Raw genomic sequence first — 19963 nt, forward strand, 5'->3', positions numbered from 1 at the left:
AAGCTCCTACACCCTTCACTGGTCCAAATATATCCATAGCCAGCTTATTCCAGAGTGTAGGAGGTACTTCCATGGGAGACAAAGGGGCTCTCCGTGTGCTTTTTACTCTTGTCAGAGAGTGCACAACACACACAATCTTTTGATTTTTGTTCAACCATAGAGTCCATTCTGGGAAAACAAAATGTACTCCTTATCTTATTCTTTCTTATACTATGGCCTAAGTTACCCTCATGGGCTAAATCAATGATATTTACATTCAGGTCTTCAGGAGGAATGATTGTCCTAATTCTACATATTTTCCATTCTTGGGTATGCAACTTGTGTTTTGTTCCCAATAGTCTCTTAACTCTTCTTTGAGCTCACTGAACTTAGTTGGCCAACCTTCTATAATGATTTTTAATATTTTTTTAGATTGTCATCTTTTTCCATACAGCTATCCCACTCAGTTTCGTACAATGCAGGTAGGGCAAAATGGGGCTATTCAAAATCTCTTCCTGCACTTCCTGTTCTAGATGCTTTTGAAAGATAGTCTGCTACTATATTCTCTCCTCCTGGCACACATTCTACACTAAAACAATAGTTTTCAAGACCAAGAACCCATTTGGCTATGCGAGGTGTGCTATTTTCCGCTCCCTTAATAGAAAGCTTGTACGTGAATGGCTTGTGATTAGTTCGTATGGTAAACTTAACACCCCACAGATAGAAGGTCAAATGTTTTATTGCCCAATAGCATGCTAGGGCCTCAATTTCGATCACAGAATAATTAAATTCTGCAATTATTTTCTCTCCCCCTTCTCCTCTCTAGGATAGAGTGGCCCCTAGACTCCTGTCACTGGCATCTGTGGTTAAAATAGTCTTCTGTGAGGGTCAAATAGGGCCTAACGCAGGAGAATTGATAATCTCTTATTCCATTGTATGAATCAGTTGTTTGTGTTCATCCTCCCAAAGAAATTCCTTATTTTTCTTTAGAATGGCACACATATTATCACACTTATCAGAGAAATTCTTTATATACTCGGACATATATTCAATGAGATCCAAAAAGGATCTTAATTCATCCTTTGTTTTAGGGTGAGGTGTTTCTTTTACTGCCTGAATTAGACTGGTTTTTGGTCTGAAACCCTCTTTAGAGATGGCATGCCCTAAGTAATCTACTGACTCGCCCTTAACTGGCATTTACTTTCCTTTACAGTAACACCAGCATTTCTCAATTTTGTGAATACCTTATGTAGAATACTGTCAGGTTCACTTTTATCTTGCTCATTGCACCATCAGGATTCAAGCAAGCCGGGCCGAAGACGCCTGAAATGGCAGAAACCGGTCCCCGGAAGCTTGTTTCCTTCCCAGTGTAAGAATTGGCTTTTGTAGTCTGGTCTGCCCTGTTCCCATGATGCACTGGGCCAGGGACAGACTAATTTGCATATAGCCAGGTTCTGAAACTGGGATGGTGCAATGAGCTAAAAAACGGTGTTGGATCTAGCCCTGATCTCTTGACTGGGTGAGAGTACTCTGCTTAATTCAGAGACTCTGTCCATCACCACCCCTTGTTGTAAATTATTTTGTCCACCCTAAGCGTGGAAGGGTATACTCAGATGTGAGTCCCTTGCTCATTGCACCATCAGGATTCAAGCAAGCCGGGCCGAAGACGCCTGAAATGGCAGAAACCGGTCCCCGGAAGCTTGTTTCCTTCCCAGTGTAAGAATTGGCTTTTGTAGTCTGGTCTGCCCTGATCCCATGATGCACTGGGCCAGGGACAGACTAATTTGCATATAGCCAGGTTCTGAAACTGGGATGGTGCAATGAGCTAAAAAACGGTGTTGGATCTAGCCCTGATCTCTTGACTGGGTGAGAGTACTCTGCTTAATTCAGAGACTCTGTCCATCACCACCCCTTGTTGTAAATTATTTTGTCCACCCTAAGCGTGGAAGGGTATACTCAGATGTGAGTCCCTTGCTCATTGCACCATCAGGATTCAAGCAAGCCGGGCCGAAGACGCCTGAAATGGCAGAAACCGGTCCCCGGAAGCTTGTTTCCTTCCCAGTGTAAGAATTGGCTTTTGTAGTCTGGTCTGCCCTGTTCCCATGATGCACTGGGCCAGGGACAGACTAATTTGCATATAGCCAGGTTCTGAAACTGGGATGGTGCAATGAGCTAAAAAACGGTGTTGGATCTAGCCCTGATCTCTTGACTGGGTGAGAGTACTCTGCTTAATTCAGAGACTCTGTCCATCACCACCCCTTGTTGTAAATTATTTTGTCCACCCTAAGCGTGGAAGGGTATACTCAGATGTGAGTCCCTTGCTCATTGCACCATCAGGATTCAAGCAAGCCGGGCCGTAGACGCCTGAAATGGCAGAAACCGGTCCCCGGAAGCTTGTTTCCTTCCCAGTGTAAGAATTGGCTTTTGTTAGTCTGGTCTGCCCTGTTCCCATGATGCACTGGGCCAGGGACAGACTAATTTGCATATAGCCAGGTTCTGAAACTGGGATGGTGCAATGAGCTAAAAAACGGTGTTGGATCTAGCCCTGATCTCTTGACTGGGTGAGAGTACTCTGCTTAATTCAGAGACTCTGTCCATCACCACCCCTTGTTGTAAATCACTTTTATATGAGCCATATGTCATTATGTCATCTTGAAAGCATAGTGTATTGCTTAAACCTTCTAGTATCTGGTACATAATGTTTTGGAAAATGGTGGCCGCTGAGGCAAGCCCAACGGCATCCTAGAAAACATATATGGCCCCAACTGAAGTTATAAATGCTGGTAATGGTCTAGCATCTGAGATCTACCTGGTGGCATGCCATCGATAAATCAATAACACTAAAATATTTTGCCTCTTTCATAGTGCTTAACATTTTGTTTATGTGGGGAAGTGGGTGTCTTTCGACCCATAGATTTTTATTCAAACTGTGTAATTCTACACATAGAGGTATACCATTATCACTGGCTGTGTAAGCTATAACTATGGGGGACAACCATTCTGATGACCCTATATGTTGGATTACTCATGTTTCACACAATCTACTCAGTTTCTTTTCTAATGGTTCTTTCAGCAAGTTGAGAACAGGACATGGTTTGTATACTGCAGGTTTAGCTCCTTTTTTAGTTTGATTTTGTGTTGATAATCCTTCAATTGACCCAGTTTATCAGAAAATAAATCAGGAAATTCATCACAAATATCCATGGAGCCTATTGCTATGTTTATAAGGAGCATGTGCTCTTTATTGTTAGGATCAAGAGCTTTCCCTAATTCCTTATGGTGTTGCCACCCCAATAAATTGGAATATTTTCCAAAAATATGAATACTACCAATTGTGGACCTACCCCTGAAACTTGCATACATCTGTAACATATACACCAAAGGTATGGCTTCTTTAGTGTACCCTTCTCCTGTCATGTACGCTTTCTTTAGGTTCACGTTATTATTCAATGACAATTTGCTAAACTCTTCCTGGTTCAATAATGTGAAAGGAAAACATGAATCTGTGCACATATCTACTGAATTTTTATTGAGGTAAACTTTACATCTAGGATAGTTCATTGGCCCATTCACCATTGTGTGGCTGATTTATGCTTGCTGCAGCCATCATTTTAAACAATTTGCTGGACAAGGAAAAGAAAAAAAAAAACATTTGTACTAGATTTTATGGACTGCAAGTATATTTTTAAAGTAATTAGAATATAAAGAGGAATCTGAACTTACAACACCAGGTATCACATAAGAACAGATATTATGCAGTAACATACACTCCCACTAGTACAATGGCATAAACCTAACAAGTAACATTTATGAATTATACATTTCCGGTGACTCACCTAATCTATGCATTATCATTTATAACGCATAATTTAGGTGAGTTGTGGTAAATAAATAAATAATACCCTATTTTTGACTAGACATATATCATAACAGATAGCTCAATAAATAAGAGTCAAGATTCGAGGTAGTAGGAGTTTTGCAGGTTTAATACAGCATAAGGACAGGAACAGGACAACCTGCATAGGAATAGGATGGCAGGGCCCAGCAGCTGCTGGGGCTGGATCTGGGATGAGCGCGCTCGCTTTTAATAACAATACATGAGTATATATACATACCGCAAACACATAGCATTACATTGCAGTGGGCGTAGCAGTGGGTGGAGCAGAAGGTGTGACGCGTAGCAGTCGCGAAAGATAAGGGTAAAAGTAGGTGTAACTGGGCGTATACATAGACATGTGGTGCAGACGTAACAGAATATGTCATGAATGGGGCGGAAACCATGGAGGGGGCTACCTGAGGAGCCGGGACCTCTAACCTGATGGTGCGCGCAAACTAGCAATGACGTATTACTAGGAGAAGCTGGGGGCTATGAACTCTGTGCTAGGAGCAGAGACTGAAGTCTGGAGAGTCAGGGCGACATGTACCTAAACAGTATCTAGTATCTGATGTTTAGAGAACATGTTGATATAAACTAGAAGTTAGGAGGGGAAAGGCTAACTTGATTCTAAGACTGGAGCATGCATTATTCTACATGTAGTGCGTGATGAAGAATATTAAATGACCATTAAATGCAGTATTTCTCTAACGTGGAGACGTGAAGGCTAGACAATGACGGAAACTATTGATGCAGTTCAGTAGCTTTAGGAATGCAGAGAAGGAGGACTGAACTGATAACTGGAATCATAACATATTCTTGGCAGACTCAGAGGCTGAGCCAGGCTGGGCCGGGCACTGCGAGGCAGGAAGTAAGTGAAGGGTCGAGGATACAGGTGGGGGCTGTATCGCTCCTCAGCGAGGCTTCAGGAGACAGGAGCTGAATCTGGTGTCCGGGCCCTTTTGAGGCCTAGAAACGGGGACTTTATAATAGAATAACGTGCACACTGAGAAACGTGGCAACGTAGCTTTACATAGGCCTGATATTCGTAGTATTCACGAGGACTGGAAACTGGCATACTAGAGGGGGACACAACTGTAATTGCGTCATTAATCAGACATGGGGAGTACATATGCATATTTAATCATGCACACATAACATATGATGGATGACACGTAGGGACACAGAACATGGCAAAATTTACTTTTCCACATTCCCTCCTTGTCACTACGTTTCCATCAGGAAACATCAATATTCATGATACCATCTATCATTTCATACAGTATCATTTGCTCGTCTCGAATTATCTTGGAACGGGATTTAGAACGGGGCTTGGGACTAGGAATACAAGAGGTAGCACAAATGCCGCAAATCGCAGGGCCACATTGTATACAGAGGCAGCAGCTGAATATGATCGCTACTGCTATACCTAGGAAGGACAATATTTTCCATCCCCATGCGGAAATTATATTCCAGAACCAACCGGACCATGTCCAGGTGCCTGGATCTTGGTGTATCAGATGGGCAATTTTATGGAGTCTGGTTATAGCTGAATAAACAGACGGCGCGTTATTTGGAATGAAAATGCAGCAACTAGATCCGATGACTCTACAGGCCCCGCCCCTATCGGCCAGTATGACGTCAAGGACGAGACGATTCTGTAAAACGACAAATCTCATAGCAGATTGCTCTTCGGTTAAGTTACCTAGAGCAGAGGCAGTCTCATTTACTACAGCTTCGAGGGTTCTGGTTAACCTACGGATTAACTTACTATTCTGGACAGGTCCTATAAAGAAAAAGAAACCTTTATTGAAATCTGTATATTGTTCTAGAGCAGTTTCAGTATAATCGACAATTGGGGACTCCCTTCTATGTCTAATGTGTACTAGATGTGTGTTTCTATGATAATCAGATGGGGCTAGGAAAACAGGTGGCAGTAGGAAGGCAATGTAACAGGTTCCCTCCCAATCGAGGGGCAGACGAACATATGCGGTTTGACCACAAATAAAATAAGAATGACGTGAAGCTTTGAAAATAGATTTCCCACTGTCACTATACTTGACAACAGTAGTACAATCACTATGTCCTACATGTACGGAACCATTATTTCGGACACATAATTCGCCTTTGACTGGTAGTACTGAAATAGCAGGTAAGTCTGGAGTAGTATCAGACTGAACATTCAAGACCATGAAATTCGACGAATAATTACCTAAATTATACACTTCATTCTCTAGATCTAACCCTGTTCGGTGAGGGAGACCTTGCTTGTCTGGGAAACATGTACTGTTAAGAAAAGACATATCTGTTGAGGATAACGTTAACGTGGACCATGCCCCACACGAACCATTATGTGAAAATGGATAAGGAAAAAGTGGCAGAACTCCCTTCGGTGTCTGGAAAGGGGGGAGTCGACCACACACCCAACAATTAGTGGTATTGCTGGTCTGGTGTGAGTAATGTAACATGCGGATAAATGAGTTATTACGCATAGCGAGGCGGTAGGACAGTTCATGAGGGGGCAGATCACTAAACGTGTGCTCTGCTGTAGCATTAGCAGACTTATTTACATGTGAAACTGGGAAACATAGGTAAAATGCATAACTGGTGCAGGAAATCATAATGCTAAGAAATAATATGAAACATAGAAAAACGATACATCGGATTGAGTTTTGACTAACTCTCTCACTATGGGGGTCTATTTTATACATGTCAGAAACAGTCTAACCGTTTCACCTAGGGGAGGACTTAGACAATCAAACTGGCTGACTTAATTTACTAGACCGTAGTTTCTGTTTATACTCCTGCTGCGGAGTTTTCTCTAACAGGGGAGGGGTTGTAACAATGTCTTTTGCGGGACAGTCCTTGAGAACAATATTCGGGCAATCCTTCAAATCCTGGGAAATGTTCTTAAAGACGGGTTTCAGTCCTTTAAAAAGTTTGACATGAGAAAGGTGCACCCAGCCCTTGCGTCCTTCCAACTTCACGGCTGTACGGGTGGTGAGGAGGACCTGTCGGGGCTCTTTCCAACGAGGCTCCAGCGGACTTGATCTGTCAAAGTTGCGGACCATCACCATGGATCCTGGGACAATTTCATGCGGTGCCACCTCGGTATTGTCTGGAAATGCGGCGGCAACCTGTGAACGACATGAGTTGAGGGCAGACATCAAGGAAGCTAGGTAATCTGTCAGCATATTACTTGAAACATCGGTAATACTTCGGGGTCTAGGAGTACCCCACATATTAGGGGGGCGGCCGAATACGACCTCATACGGGGACAGACCTGATCTGGAATGTGCGACCATGCGCATATAAAACAAAGCGACTGGCAGAGCTACTAGCCAGTCCACACCTTTTTCTTTACATATTTTAGCAATTCGGATTTTCAGGGTCTGGTTATGTCTCTCAACGAGACCGGCTGCTTCCGGATGGCGTACACAATGGAACTTCCACTGGTACCCTAACAAAAGGGAAACGTGCTTCATTAACTCTGAGGAGAATGGCTGGCCGTTATCAGAATATACGACTCTAGGGAGTCCATAACGGGGGAAGAACTCACGAACCAACTGCTTGGCAGTGGTCGCGGCTGTGTAATCTGGAACTGGATATGCTTCTGTCCACCTGGACAAAGCGCATACAACTACAAGGACATACTTGAAACCTCGACATCGCTCCATCTGAATATAATCCATCTGGAGGACTTCAAAAGGGTGATCAGGGGGCTGGAAACCACCTTGTTCCACCGGGACACTTTTACCTGGATTAAACTGACAACATATCATACAGGTACGGACTTTCTGCTTAGCTGCAGCTCGTAAATGCTTGTTGAACCAAATGTTCTGGATACTGTCTAACATAGCTTTTTCTCCTAAATGTGCTGGACTATGTGCGGTATTAATAATGACTTGAACCATAGAGTCGGGGAGAAACCATGTGGCTCTACCCTTCGTTAACCATCCTTGATCTGTCTGGACCCCTCCTTGTTCGGACCATTTCTTGATTTCATCGGGAGTAGCGTGTAACTGGATATCTATGACATCTTGTGTAGGGTCCTTAACTGTCATGCATGTAATCGGATCTGGAGTGTGTGTCTGTGTCGGATTAACTTGAACGTCTGGAGTCTGTGCTGTAAGCTTGGCTGTGCGATCTGCTAGATCATTACCTTGGGAAATAATGTCAGTAACTTTCGTATGTGCTTTGCATTTCATGATAGCAATGGATGTCGGTAAATGTATGGCATCTAATAGAGCTTGAATAAGGAGACCATGCTGAATCTTGGTTCCATGAGAAGTCATGAAACCTCTCTCCTGCCAGAGCACTCCGAAGTCGTGTACGACTCCAAATGCGTAGCGTGAATCTGTGAAAACATTAACTTTCAGGTTCTTGGCGTGTATACAGGCTTGTGTCAGAGCAACTAGCTCTGCTGCTTGAGCGGACAGAGTGTCAATACGGTGTGTCTCAATAACTTCAGTGTCAGTAGTCACTGCATACGCGGCGACTAGTTCTCCTGTACTTGTTCTCATACATGAACCGTCCACATAAAGTGTCAGGTCGGGGTCTGATAACGGAATATCTGTCAGATCTTGTCTTGGCTTTGTCGTAATGTTAACTACTTCCACACAGTCATGTGGGTCAGGATTTGAATTAGCTGATGGTAACAATGTAGCAGGGTTCAGGATGTTGCAGCGTCTGATTTCTATGTGTGGCTGGAACAGTGTCAATTCATAACCTGTTAAACGTGCAATTGTCAAGTGCTGAGTTTGTGTTCGGTTCAGAAGAACTTCCACAGAGTGTGGAACTTGTACTGTCAAGGAATGTCCTAAAACTATGGAATCACTTTGTCTGATAGCTAGTGCTGTGGCTGCAACTGACTTGAGGCCCGCAGGCAACGCCTGGGCGACTGGATCTAATGTGCTCGAAAAATAAGCACAGGGCTTGTATTGTCCTGCTTGATCTTGTGTGAGAACAGATAATGCTGTACCTTCACGTTCAGTGACGAAAAGTGTAAAAGGCTTACTGTAGTTCGGTGTAGCTAGAACTGGAGCTTGGCATAAAGCTTTCTTTAACTCATTGAAACTAAGTGTATGTTCAGATGTCCAAGGGAGAACAGTCGATGCGGCTGCCTCCTGTGTCGTTAACTGTATCAGTGGCTTGGCTAGAAATGCATACTGAGGAATCCATTGTCTACAATAAGAAGTAAGGCCGATAAAAGCACGTACCTCCTTCTGGGTCTTGGGCTGAGGAAGACTCGCTATTAACTGGATGCGGTCTGGTGTCAACTGCCTACCCCTCTTGGACAGTAAGTGTCCTAAGTATACCACTTGCTGGACACAGAATTGAAGCTTAGAAGGGGACACCTTGTGCCCCATCTCGGCTAGGAAATACAAGACTGTAAGTGACGCTCGCTCGCAATCACGTTCAGAACGGGCTGTGATCAGTAGATCATCGACATACTGGAGCAGGGCAGTGTCAGTTGGCATGTGAATGTTGTCTAGTTGTCTCTTAAGTGCTTGACTGTAAATACTAGGACTTTCTGTGAAACCTTGAGGAGCGCGTGTGAACATATAGCTCCTTCCATTTAAACAAAATCCGAAAAGAAACTGGCTGTCTGGATGAATTGGAACACTAAAAAATGCGTTCTTGAGGTCTATTACTGTGAAGAACATGGCTTCGGAATCAATGGCCGTTAATAGGGAAGAGATGTCTGGGACAACTGGGTACTGCGGAATAATACATTTATTAAGCTCTCGTAGGTCGATCACTAATCGATATACTGGGGGTGCATTTGGATCAGTACGTTTCATGACTGGAATGATCGGAGAATTACATACATTGGAGTCAGTTTCTACAACTACTCCTTGAGCGATGAGCTCGTCAATAATTTTGGATAAGGCTGCTACAGCCTCGGGTGGCAATCTGTACTGTCTGATTCGTGGTAACACTACACCTGGCTTGAGAGTCACACGATAGGGTGTGATTTGCATATAACCTACATCAGTTGGACCTTGCGCCCATAAATGCTGTGGAACATTAGACAGTCTTGAATCAAAATCTCGTAATACATAGTGACCCTTGAAGTCACGTAGGAACAATCGTATTCCCTCTGGGGAACAGCATATAACTGCACCTAACTCTTTCAGTGTTTTAATGCCCAATAGGTTTTCTGGACATGATTTAGTAAGTAACAGATCAGTAGTACGGGACAATGGACCTACTTCTAGAGTAACTGGCTTTGAAATCTCATTTACGATAGGTTTTCCTGAAAATCCAAGGGAAACATTTCTTGAGCCTGAGAGCGGAGCCCCTGGAACTTCGGCATGACTAATTGTGGTCCTACTTGCCCCTGTATCAATTAAGAACTTTCTGTCTTTCCCTAATACTTGACTATGAACATAGGGACCTTCTTGATCTACAGGTATCTCGATGAGAGGCAAGCCTACCTCCCTCTCTAGGCTGTTTCATGAATACTGCTGGTACTCTGGATACTCAGACTGTGCATACTGGTACATCTGCGATGTAACGTGCTGTGTTGCAGCAATAGGCTGCGGAGCTGTAACTGTCTGTGGTGCATTCTGTGGCTGAGCAGTCTGTGAAACTTGCTCTTGTCTAGGCGGACGTGGTCTTTCTTTAGTCTTACCAGTAGCTATGTTGTGTTTCAGAACTGCACACTCGTTTATAAAATGACCTGGCTGTTTACAATAGTTGCAGTTCCCTTTAACGGGAGCTGCAGGATGACTGGCTTGATTCGGACCCCTCTTCTGACTGTCTTGAGGAACAGATTGTGCAACTAGTACTTTCATTTTCGTGTCTTTCATACGTTTTCTTTCGTGTTCTTGCTCTTCCCTGATTCTATTCTGGTGGTACTGGAGCATCTGGAGCATTTGGGACGGAGTATTAGCTTGCCAGGTACTTTCGACTTTCAAAACTCGATTTTTAACTTGTGGGCTTGAATTCTCGACTAATTTAGTAACAAAAAGGTGAGGGTATGACTCACTACTTGTCTTGAGGCCACTATTGATACTAAAACATTTTTCAAACCTAGAATAAAAATCACTAATATCTTCCTCTTGTTTCTGTTTACAGGCTGAGATTGCATCCCAGTCTTCTTTTCTAGTTGTCAATAATCTGGGTAAAACTTGAATCAATAATTCTGGTAATTCTTTGCATTTCTCTCCTAGACCGGTACCTGGTACTCGTGCCTTGTCTTCAGCTTCTAGAACTGCCCAATCTATCTTTTTCTCTCCCACCTCCCATTCTTTTTCCTTTAGCTTTTCATACACCCCTGCGGGCAACAGGACCTTTAACATTTTAATGATATCTGGGTAAGTGTATTCTCCCATACGGAGCATGTCTTTTAATTCTCTATGGAACCCTGCTGGATCTTTGTCATGACAGGGAATTAATTTCTTCATTTCGAGGAGTTCCATCTTTGTAATCGGGGTGTAAACAAACACTCGTTGCATTTCCCCGTCCTCTGACTTAACTGGATGCACTTCTCGTAACGGATTCTGTCTTTCTATGTAAAATGGTTTACTTTCTGGGGGTGAGACATGAACAAAATGCGGGTTCAGAAACATTCTATATTTGTGGCGCTGTTCTAGAATGACACTAATTAAATCGGTACCTAGACCTCTCCATCTATACTGGAGTAACTCGTTCAGGAGATCGTGTAACGGACCTGGATCAGAGTGCTGACCCTCATACAAAGTAATGAGGTGCTGGATCATATACATACCCACCAGTCGCTGCTCGGCTGGGGGCAATTTCAGAAACATTTGTGCCACTATTTCGTCTGGAAAAGTGGTAGAATCAGTAATCCATCGGACTGCTGATCGGGCTAGTTCCTGTTCATGCATGGTACTTAACTCACTGTAACCGATTCGTGATTTCAGAATGTGATCGGTAGCTTGGAATACTTGTTCTAGGGAACCTTGTTCTGGTGCTGAATGATGGAAAATTGACTTGTGTTCTAGGCGTAAATGGCGATCTGGAAATCTAGATTTTCCTACATACGCTATTCTGGCGGGATTCTCGTCCTCTTCCTCTTCAGGATCAGAGTTACTTTCTTTCTCGCTTACTTGTGCTGCTTTACGTTGTTCGTGTATCTTTATTATTTCTCTACGGATTTTCTTGTACATACTCTCCATGGCACTAATGGTATTGTGCTTAGCCTCGGCTATATTATCACTCCACTTTGTCAGGGTTTTCATTTCGGCCGGATCTTTAGACGGGTAATCTTGTTCTCTTATTAGACAGTTAATTAAAAACTTTAATATCATACGCTGGATCTCAGCTTTCCTTTGAGACATGGCATCACTAATACTTTCTGGATCATCCCCTGTACGGATGAAACGATATATTCTGTCTAGATCTTCTTTCATATTGGGTAGGGTGACTAGATACTCGGTCACCCTCCTTACGCGTACTGAATATAAAACCATATTATTCTCGCCTGGGACTGGGTCATAGGCACATTCGCCAAGGGCTTGCCTGATTTCTGCAACAGACTTATTACTCTTGGGAGTACGCTGTGATGCTTGAGCATGTAATTCGAGTGCTGATAAACGCTTGCGTGGCGGCGGGGTTTGAGGAGGACCTCCTCCTGCGGCCCCTAGACTAGAATCGTCGACTGATATTCTTCGTGGTGGAGCGGGAAATTGAAATGCTGGCTGGACCGGGGGTACCGTAGCAGGTACTGCATGGGGTGCCCCGGTGTCTGGAGAAGCAGGATGTGCCTGATTTACTGGGACTGGTGGAGCGCGAACAGGATTTGCATATGCAGGGACTGTGTCGTCCAGATAGGACGAAATAAAAATATCAGCTGCGGTCGGTTTGTGACGTAGCTTGGTCGGAACTAATGGTGGCGGGAAATTACTGGATGCCTCTGGGGTCGCTTTTGGCAAGTCCTCGGCAAGAAGAGGATACATACCCTTAATAAGGGCATGCCTCTGTCTGTCTGACTGTTCGGCTTTGACTTGTTCACCTATCTCGATTAATTCTTTTTCTTGGGCTCGCTCTAAGGATTCCCTACTTAATTCTGACTTTCTGATTTCTTTTTCAGTTCTTTTATGAGCTTCTTTACGCCATAACTCGATGGCATCTTTCTGTGACTGTCTGGCTTTCTTTTTCCATAATGCCTCTTCTACTCGCATGATGCACTCGGCATCCCATGTACCCGATACGGGCCATCTATACTTTTCTTCTAACTGTTTGGTATACTCTACCCATAAATCTAGATACAATATGGCACTTATGCCATGTTTCTGATACATAAAGTGACCTGGACTGTCCCTGGGCGGGACGGGAACTGCTGCTTCCAGCAGACCCTTTCTAGTTTTTAACTGACGTAACTTGGAAAATATGGGCATGACTGAACTGTAATCTAGACACAATACAATACACAATGAACACGATACTTATACCCCATTCATACCACGACATTGAAATACATGAAAAACATTTAAAATAACAGTTCGAACAGAATACTACCTGGAAATACTGAGAACAGAACACATAAATTTTCTCGAGAACAGAAACTGACTAGAACAGAAACTAGATGCACTGCTGAAACAGTACGAAACTTACCGGTCTCATAAAGAGACACGTCAGGACCCGCATCCACCGAAGTGGACACTTCGTTTGTGGGACTGTGTACCACCAACCCACAGACCAGAGTCAATTAAATGGACCCTGTCTAGATACCACCCCAGTAACGGTACTCACCGGGCAGCAAGAACGGAAGGCCTCAGACTGGACTGGACTGCTACGACGACGGACGACGAACTTCGGACTTCGGACTTCGGACTTCAGTTACGGGTGGACCTCCGGATACCTCGGACCTTGGACTCTTGGCTTGGGCTCTGGTCGGGACTCGCCGCGTTCCTCCACCGTCTCGTCTGGATGCTGGACCGCCTCCTCCGTCTCCTCCGTGGGCCTGAGGGATACTTGAGCAGAAATATCTGCCACTGCGCAGAAGAGTTCCGTCACGACTGCAGAGGGTCAGGGGGTCGGCGTGGCTTCACCGACGCGTGGGGAAAGGGCAAGTCCCTGTTCGGGCGCCATTATGTGGTAAATAAATAAATAATACCCTATTTTTGACTAGACATATATCATAACAGATAGCTCAATAAATAAGAGTCAAGATTCGAGGTAGTAGGAGTTTTGCAGGTTTAATACAGCATAAGGACAGGAACAGGACAACCTGCATAGGAATAGGATGGCAGGGCCCAGCAGCTGCTGGGGCTGGATCTGGGATGAGCGCGCTCGCTTTTAATAACAATACATGAGTATATATACATAACGCAAACACATAGCATTACATTGCAGTGGGCGTAGCAGTGGGTGGAGCAGAAGGTGTGACGCGTAGCAGTCGCGAAAGATAAGGGTAAAAGTAGGTGTAACTGGGCGTATACATAGACATGTGGTGCAGACGTAACAGAATATGTCATGAATAGGGCGGAAACCATGGAGGGGGCTACCTGAGGAGCCGGGACCTCTAACCTGATGGTGCGCGCAAACTAGCAATGACGTATTACTAGGAGAAGCTGGGGGCTATGAACTCTGTGCTAGGAGCAGAGACTGAAGTCTGGAGAGTCAGGGCGACATGTACCTAAACAGTATCTAGTATCTGATGTTTAGAGAACATGTTGATATAAACTAGAAGTTAGGAGGGGAAAGGCTAACTTGATTCTAAGACTGGAGCATGCATTATTCTACATGTAGTGCGTGATGAAGAATATTAAATGACCATTAAATGCAGTATTTCTCTAACGTGGAGACGTGAAGGCTAGACAATGACGGAAACTATTGATGCAGTTCAGTAGCTTTAGGAATGCAGAGAAGGAGGACTGAACTGATAACTGGAATCATAACATATTCTTGGCAGACTCAGAGGCTGAGCCAGGCTGGGCCGGGCACTGCGAGGCAGGAAGTAAGTGAAGGGTCGAGGATACAGGTGGGGGCTGTATCGCTCCTCAGCGAGGCTTCAGGAGACAGGAGCTGAATCTGGTGTCCGGGCCCTTTTGAGGCCTAGAAACGGGGACTTTATAATAGAATAACGTGCACACTGAGAAACGTGGCAACGTAGCTTTACATAGGCCTGATATTCGTAGTATTCACGAGGACTGGAAACTGGCATACTAGAGGGGGACACAACTGTAATTGCGTCATTAATCAGACATGGGGAGTACATATGCATATTTAATCATGCACACATAACATATGATGGATGACACGTAGGGACACAGAACATGGCAAAATTTACTTTTCCACAGAGTCACCCAAAATTTCCTAGGTAACACCATAAGGATAAGGGTGTGTGTATCACCGAAAAAACAACCACAAAAACTCTAGTAGTGTGATACTCCATAAACTGGGCTAAAGAATTAACCACAACATGGATGAGAAGTGTATCATCATGAGCTGCTTCCATTCAGTCACTTTTATAATAGACCTCACACAGTACTAAGTTACTCACGCTCTCGAGGTGCAGACCTGTGAATCTCCTGGTGCAGGCTGAGTTCCAAAGCTTGACAGCATCAACTGTCGAAAGGAAAGAAAGTTGGTATATGTGACGGAATTATAACCTTCTCAAAATACCTCACGGGCCGCAATTCCTCACAGGAATGCTCTAAAACAGTGAATATGGCTCTTTAATTTTTTTCCACCTGTGGTGCCAAGTGCGTACACAATATTTGCAGTGCCATTGCATTGGGAAATACCGGCTCCAAGGTTGCTGGTACACAGTAGGAACTTCTCGCTTTTAGCTTGACCTCTGAATTTCTGGCTCTGCAGTTTCTGGAACATAGATAGACGCCCCCCCCCCCCCTTCCGCTTGATCCCACTCAATCTCATGAAGGTGCAAAGGGACGATGAGAAGAAAGCATCCAGCTTTAAACTACAAAAGGCATCAGCCTAACATCAAGGCTTGTAAAAAAAAGCAGGATGTCCCACATTGGGGTTTCGAGGCTCCGAAAGTCTTGAGGCTGGAAAAGGCAGCAGCACTCATAAAAGCTTCTTTTATTCTGCCATCTATTCTTCTCAGCACCTTAAATAACTGTTAGTGAAATGAACATTCTAAAAAAGACTCCCCAAGAATTGAGCAATTTGTCATACTAGTGGTGAGGTGGAACAGTCAAATGGTACATAGATCCTATAACTCATATGATTCCATGTACTTTACAATTATTATACAATACATAGGTGCTTTTATATTATAAGAAATACATTTTTGCATTTAGCCAATATTTTTATTGTAAATTGGCTAGGGTCCAACAACTCCCTCATGTTACAATTTCACAAAAGCCTTAACAAAACAAGCATTAGTAGATGCATGACCGAACTCCGCATGCCTTTACATCTCAGTCTTTACCCTGACTACGACGTTGCCACACGTTCTTTTACAATGTAAGTTGTTACAATGACTTGCTTTAGGGGGCTACTGCACTTTTGAATAGTATAACTCACTATTCCAATTCCAGTCCATTCAACGTTAGGGAAGGTGATAGACTTAAAAACCAACATCAGTCCAACAATGCGCCCCTTAAAGCAAATAGTTGTAATGTCTTGCGTGGTAAAGGAACGCGTGGTAACATCGTATTCGTGGCAGTGACTTTGTTGTAAAGGCAGATAACGTTATTGACTGCGTGGTAAAGGATGTTACACAGCATGAACAAAGCTAAAAGGCTGTGAGCTCACGCTGGAATTATAGGCTTTTTCAATGCCTTTTTTATTCTGTTAGTAAATGTGGACATTGATTTTAATGCTTAACATGTCTGTTTTTTTAAGTCACTCTATCCTTACACGTCAACTAAACTCTTCCCATCACCCCTTTTGTAGTTTGCATAATTCTAGTGTTTCTATTGTATTTATTCTTGGCACTACAGCTGTGTTCAAGAATAAAATATATTGTTACTGTAACTACATTTCAATAAGCTGCAGTAATTAGAATCAGGGGTGTTACATTTTCGGAATTATCTTTTGAATAATTAAGCTAAATTGAAGAACAATTATCCAAAATTACAAGAAGTGCAAAATGGGCATTTGGAATTATATCATAATGCAAAAATTGCAGAAATCACACATAAAAAAAAATTGGAAATATCAGCCACTCAAGTTTTGGTCATCCTCGTTCTTCCTGTGTGGTCATGCTAACTTTTTTCTAGGAATGATGCAGTAATTATGTGACATGGTGTAATAGTGTCATTTTTGGAATATTGCATAAAAAGAGTAGAAGAAAACTATAGAAAAAAGCATGATTATGACCACCTAATTAACGTTTCGGGTGGGCCTAATTAGAAGAGCTAAAACATCATGAATACCCTAATACCTAAGTTCTGCCTCTTGAAACTTTTCGATATCTCTGCTAATTTGTAGAAATACTCATTTAAATATTTTATGAACAGGCTATCCAAGTTCAACACAAACAGACCCCTTAGTTGGGAGACTCCTGATGTAGTCATTTCACACCTGGCATTAACGATATCAAAGGGATCACCTATTCCTGGATGCAAACGTACAGTGGTATTGCAAAGTTTCACCCACTGGAAAGGGAATTCCAATGTCCTCGCATATCTAAAGCAGAGGGCAACAGGATAACGGTATCCATACACAGTGAATGTCCAATCTCTCCATTTGTTCATTAGTAAAATATTTTACTTTGCAAACAAAATCCCTCGGGCGAAAGCGATAACTTTAAAATGTATATTTTTTTCCCAAACAGGTGGGACAAAATGTTTCCCTTTACTTGAACCCGAATCTGGGCAACACAGGTATGTTGTGTTACTTTAAGATGCATTAAATTGCATTATGGTGTTACAAATGTGTGGCTGTTCTTTATTGTCCATGCGTATGATGGATTACTGTTGAAAGGCAAGCACATGAAGCCCAATTCATAAAGCTATTTCTGTTCATACACCAACAGATATGGCCGAAAAAAGGCTTCACATACCTTTGCCAGAAGTACACATTGGAATACCTGACAAGAGTAAATGGCTTTATTACTATGTAATCATGTACGCCACAACTGTGTACAAGTGCGCAATAGTTAATCTCTTATAAACAGTGGACTGTTGTTGGTTCATGGTGTCTTTTGCCTAAAATCTTTGTGAAAACCATTGGCAGCTCCTCCGCTAGTGTTAGCCAGGTTGAGCGGGCAGGACTCCCCTGACACCCGGGAGGAGGTGTGGTTGCTGCACTCTGAAGTGCGCATGACTGCTTGGCGGCCCTCTCGGGCCAGCCAAACAGTCTTGCACACGTTGCATGCTCCCTACCGGGCTGCATTACAGAGCCTGGTGGGGAAGATGCCCAGCCTCCCATACCACATCTGAGTACCGAGCCATGGTGCTCAGACGAAACACAATGCTCCATTGCAGCATTGCGATTAGCTTAGGGGAGAGAGTCTGTGTGCTTACTGGTTCCGTCTACAGAGGGACGACGGAGGAGAGACGATTGAGTACTGGAGACACAGCTAGAAAGTAAGTATGGTTTTTTTGGTACCCCCCCGCCCCTCAATCTTATTCCCTGCCAGCGGCTACTGGTGAAAACCAGCAAATAACTTGTCAGTTTGTTAACATTCACTAACCCCTCTCCGAACCCTTTCCAATCTGGAAGCTGTCTGAAATTTACTCCAGCAAAAGGTTGTGATAACTCCCCTTCAAGGGCTGAAAAGGGGAGCGGAACTCCCTGGACTTCTTGGGGCTTAGGGAAATGAGTTTCTCTGGAGGAAAAAGAACAAAAAAGACTGTACATTTGCACATTGGGCTCTCAGCCCCCACAGTTAGGCTATATGTACACCTACATATTTTGCAACCAAAAAAGGTCCCAGATTTATGCTTGGAAAGGTGCAACTTGTTTAACTTTTCATATTTCTGGGAATGTTTGTGAGTTCTTAAAAGTTATACATTTGCATCTGTGCATATTAATAAGTATACATGTATATATGTTTCATCAGACCCATAAATCTTGATTTAGGAGTATTAGTGGTTCACAAGGTTAACTGCAGTGCTTAAACTATGATGACCACCTCACTCCGGTACATTAGAGACATTAATCCAGTCCTGTAATATTCACCTTTAATGCATTGAATTGAGATGTTATATTCCAATGTGTTAAATGGTAGCAAAACAAGACTGCAATACCCAGGATGCTTTATGACAGTGGTTCTAAACTTGCATTCTGGGGACCCCTGTAGATCCACAAAGCCTTCTCAAGACGTCTGCGACTGCTTAGAACATGTAATCATATTAAAGCCTTATAGCCGGCCGTAGCGGGCTATACCCGCTATTAAATGCCTGCTGAAGCGTTAAAGGCCCGGGCCGAAGGCAAGGGTCTTTAACAAGGGAGCAGGACTTTAATAGCCGGTATAGCCCAGCTACGAAGGGCTATAAAGCTTTTAGAACATTCCGCCACTAGAGGGCAGAATGCTCTAACAAATTAAACAAGGGCTTTAGGGAGCAAGAGGGGATTGAAATTCCCTTGGCTCCCTGAATCCTTTGTTCACAGCCACAAAGAAGCATTGGAATGTTGGAGCTCCAGGCTTATACCAGCCATTATAAACCTGGAGTTACTCCATTTTTTTCAATGGAGCTTTCAACATTCCAATGTTCTAATAACAGATTAATAAAGATAACTGAATTATTAAAGATAAATGAAAAAGCTAAATGTAAAATTATTTTTAAAAAAATATTCTGAATATGTATAGGAATCTGATACTTAGTACCCTCAGATTGTTTTTTAGGTTCAGTGCAAATGTATCAAACAGAATACAGTATGGACGATGAATTGTCTTAAATGGATTTAGAGAAGCTCCAACCTTCCCATCTAAACATTTTATTTAGATTTTTTTTATATTTGATTGTTAATTACATAAAATAAAATGTCATAATTTGTGCATTTGTTTGATGAATGTTTGTTACTGTATTTTATTTGGATGTTTTTGCAGTTAAAATCATCGAAAATGCTTAGTCGGGGTCCTAATGTAACACTAATGACTCTTTGGGGGTTCCCCAGATTCCAATAATAAGTCAGTGGGCATCCCCGGGTTCCAGTAATGATTAAGTGGGAGTTCACAGACTTTAAAAGGCTAAGAACCACTGCTTTAGACTACTGTTC

At 43.1% G+C, this 19963-nt stretch overlaps 1 protein-coding gene across 2 annotated transcripts in view; it reads left to right on the forward strand.

Annotated features, from left to right (window-relative positions):
- Positions 1-19963, forward strand: part of LOC144766742 (uncharacterized) — a 290955-nt gene that overhangs the window by 213329 nt on the left and 57663 nt on the right. For both annotated transcript variants that reach the window (XM_078650490.1, XM_078650491.1), the window contains exon 7: positions 17574-17622. In XM_078650490.1, coding sequence (XP_078506616.1) covers positions 17574-17622 — 49 coding nt within the window. The remainder of the gene's footprint in view (positions 1-17573; positions 17623-19963) is intronic.

This window comes from Lissotriton helveticus, chromosome 7 (genome assembly GCF_964261635.1).
Source record: "Lissotriton helveticus chromosome 7, aLisHel1.1, whole genome shotgun sequence".
Lineage (NCBI taxonomy): Eukaryota > Metazoa > Chordata > Amphibia > Caudata > Salamandridae > Lissotriton > Lissotriton helveticus.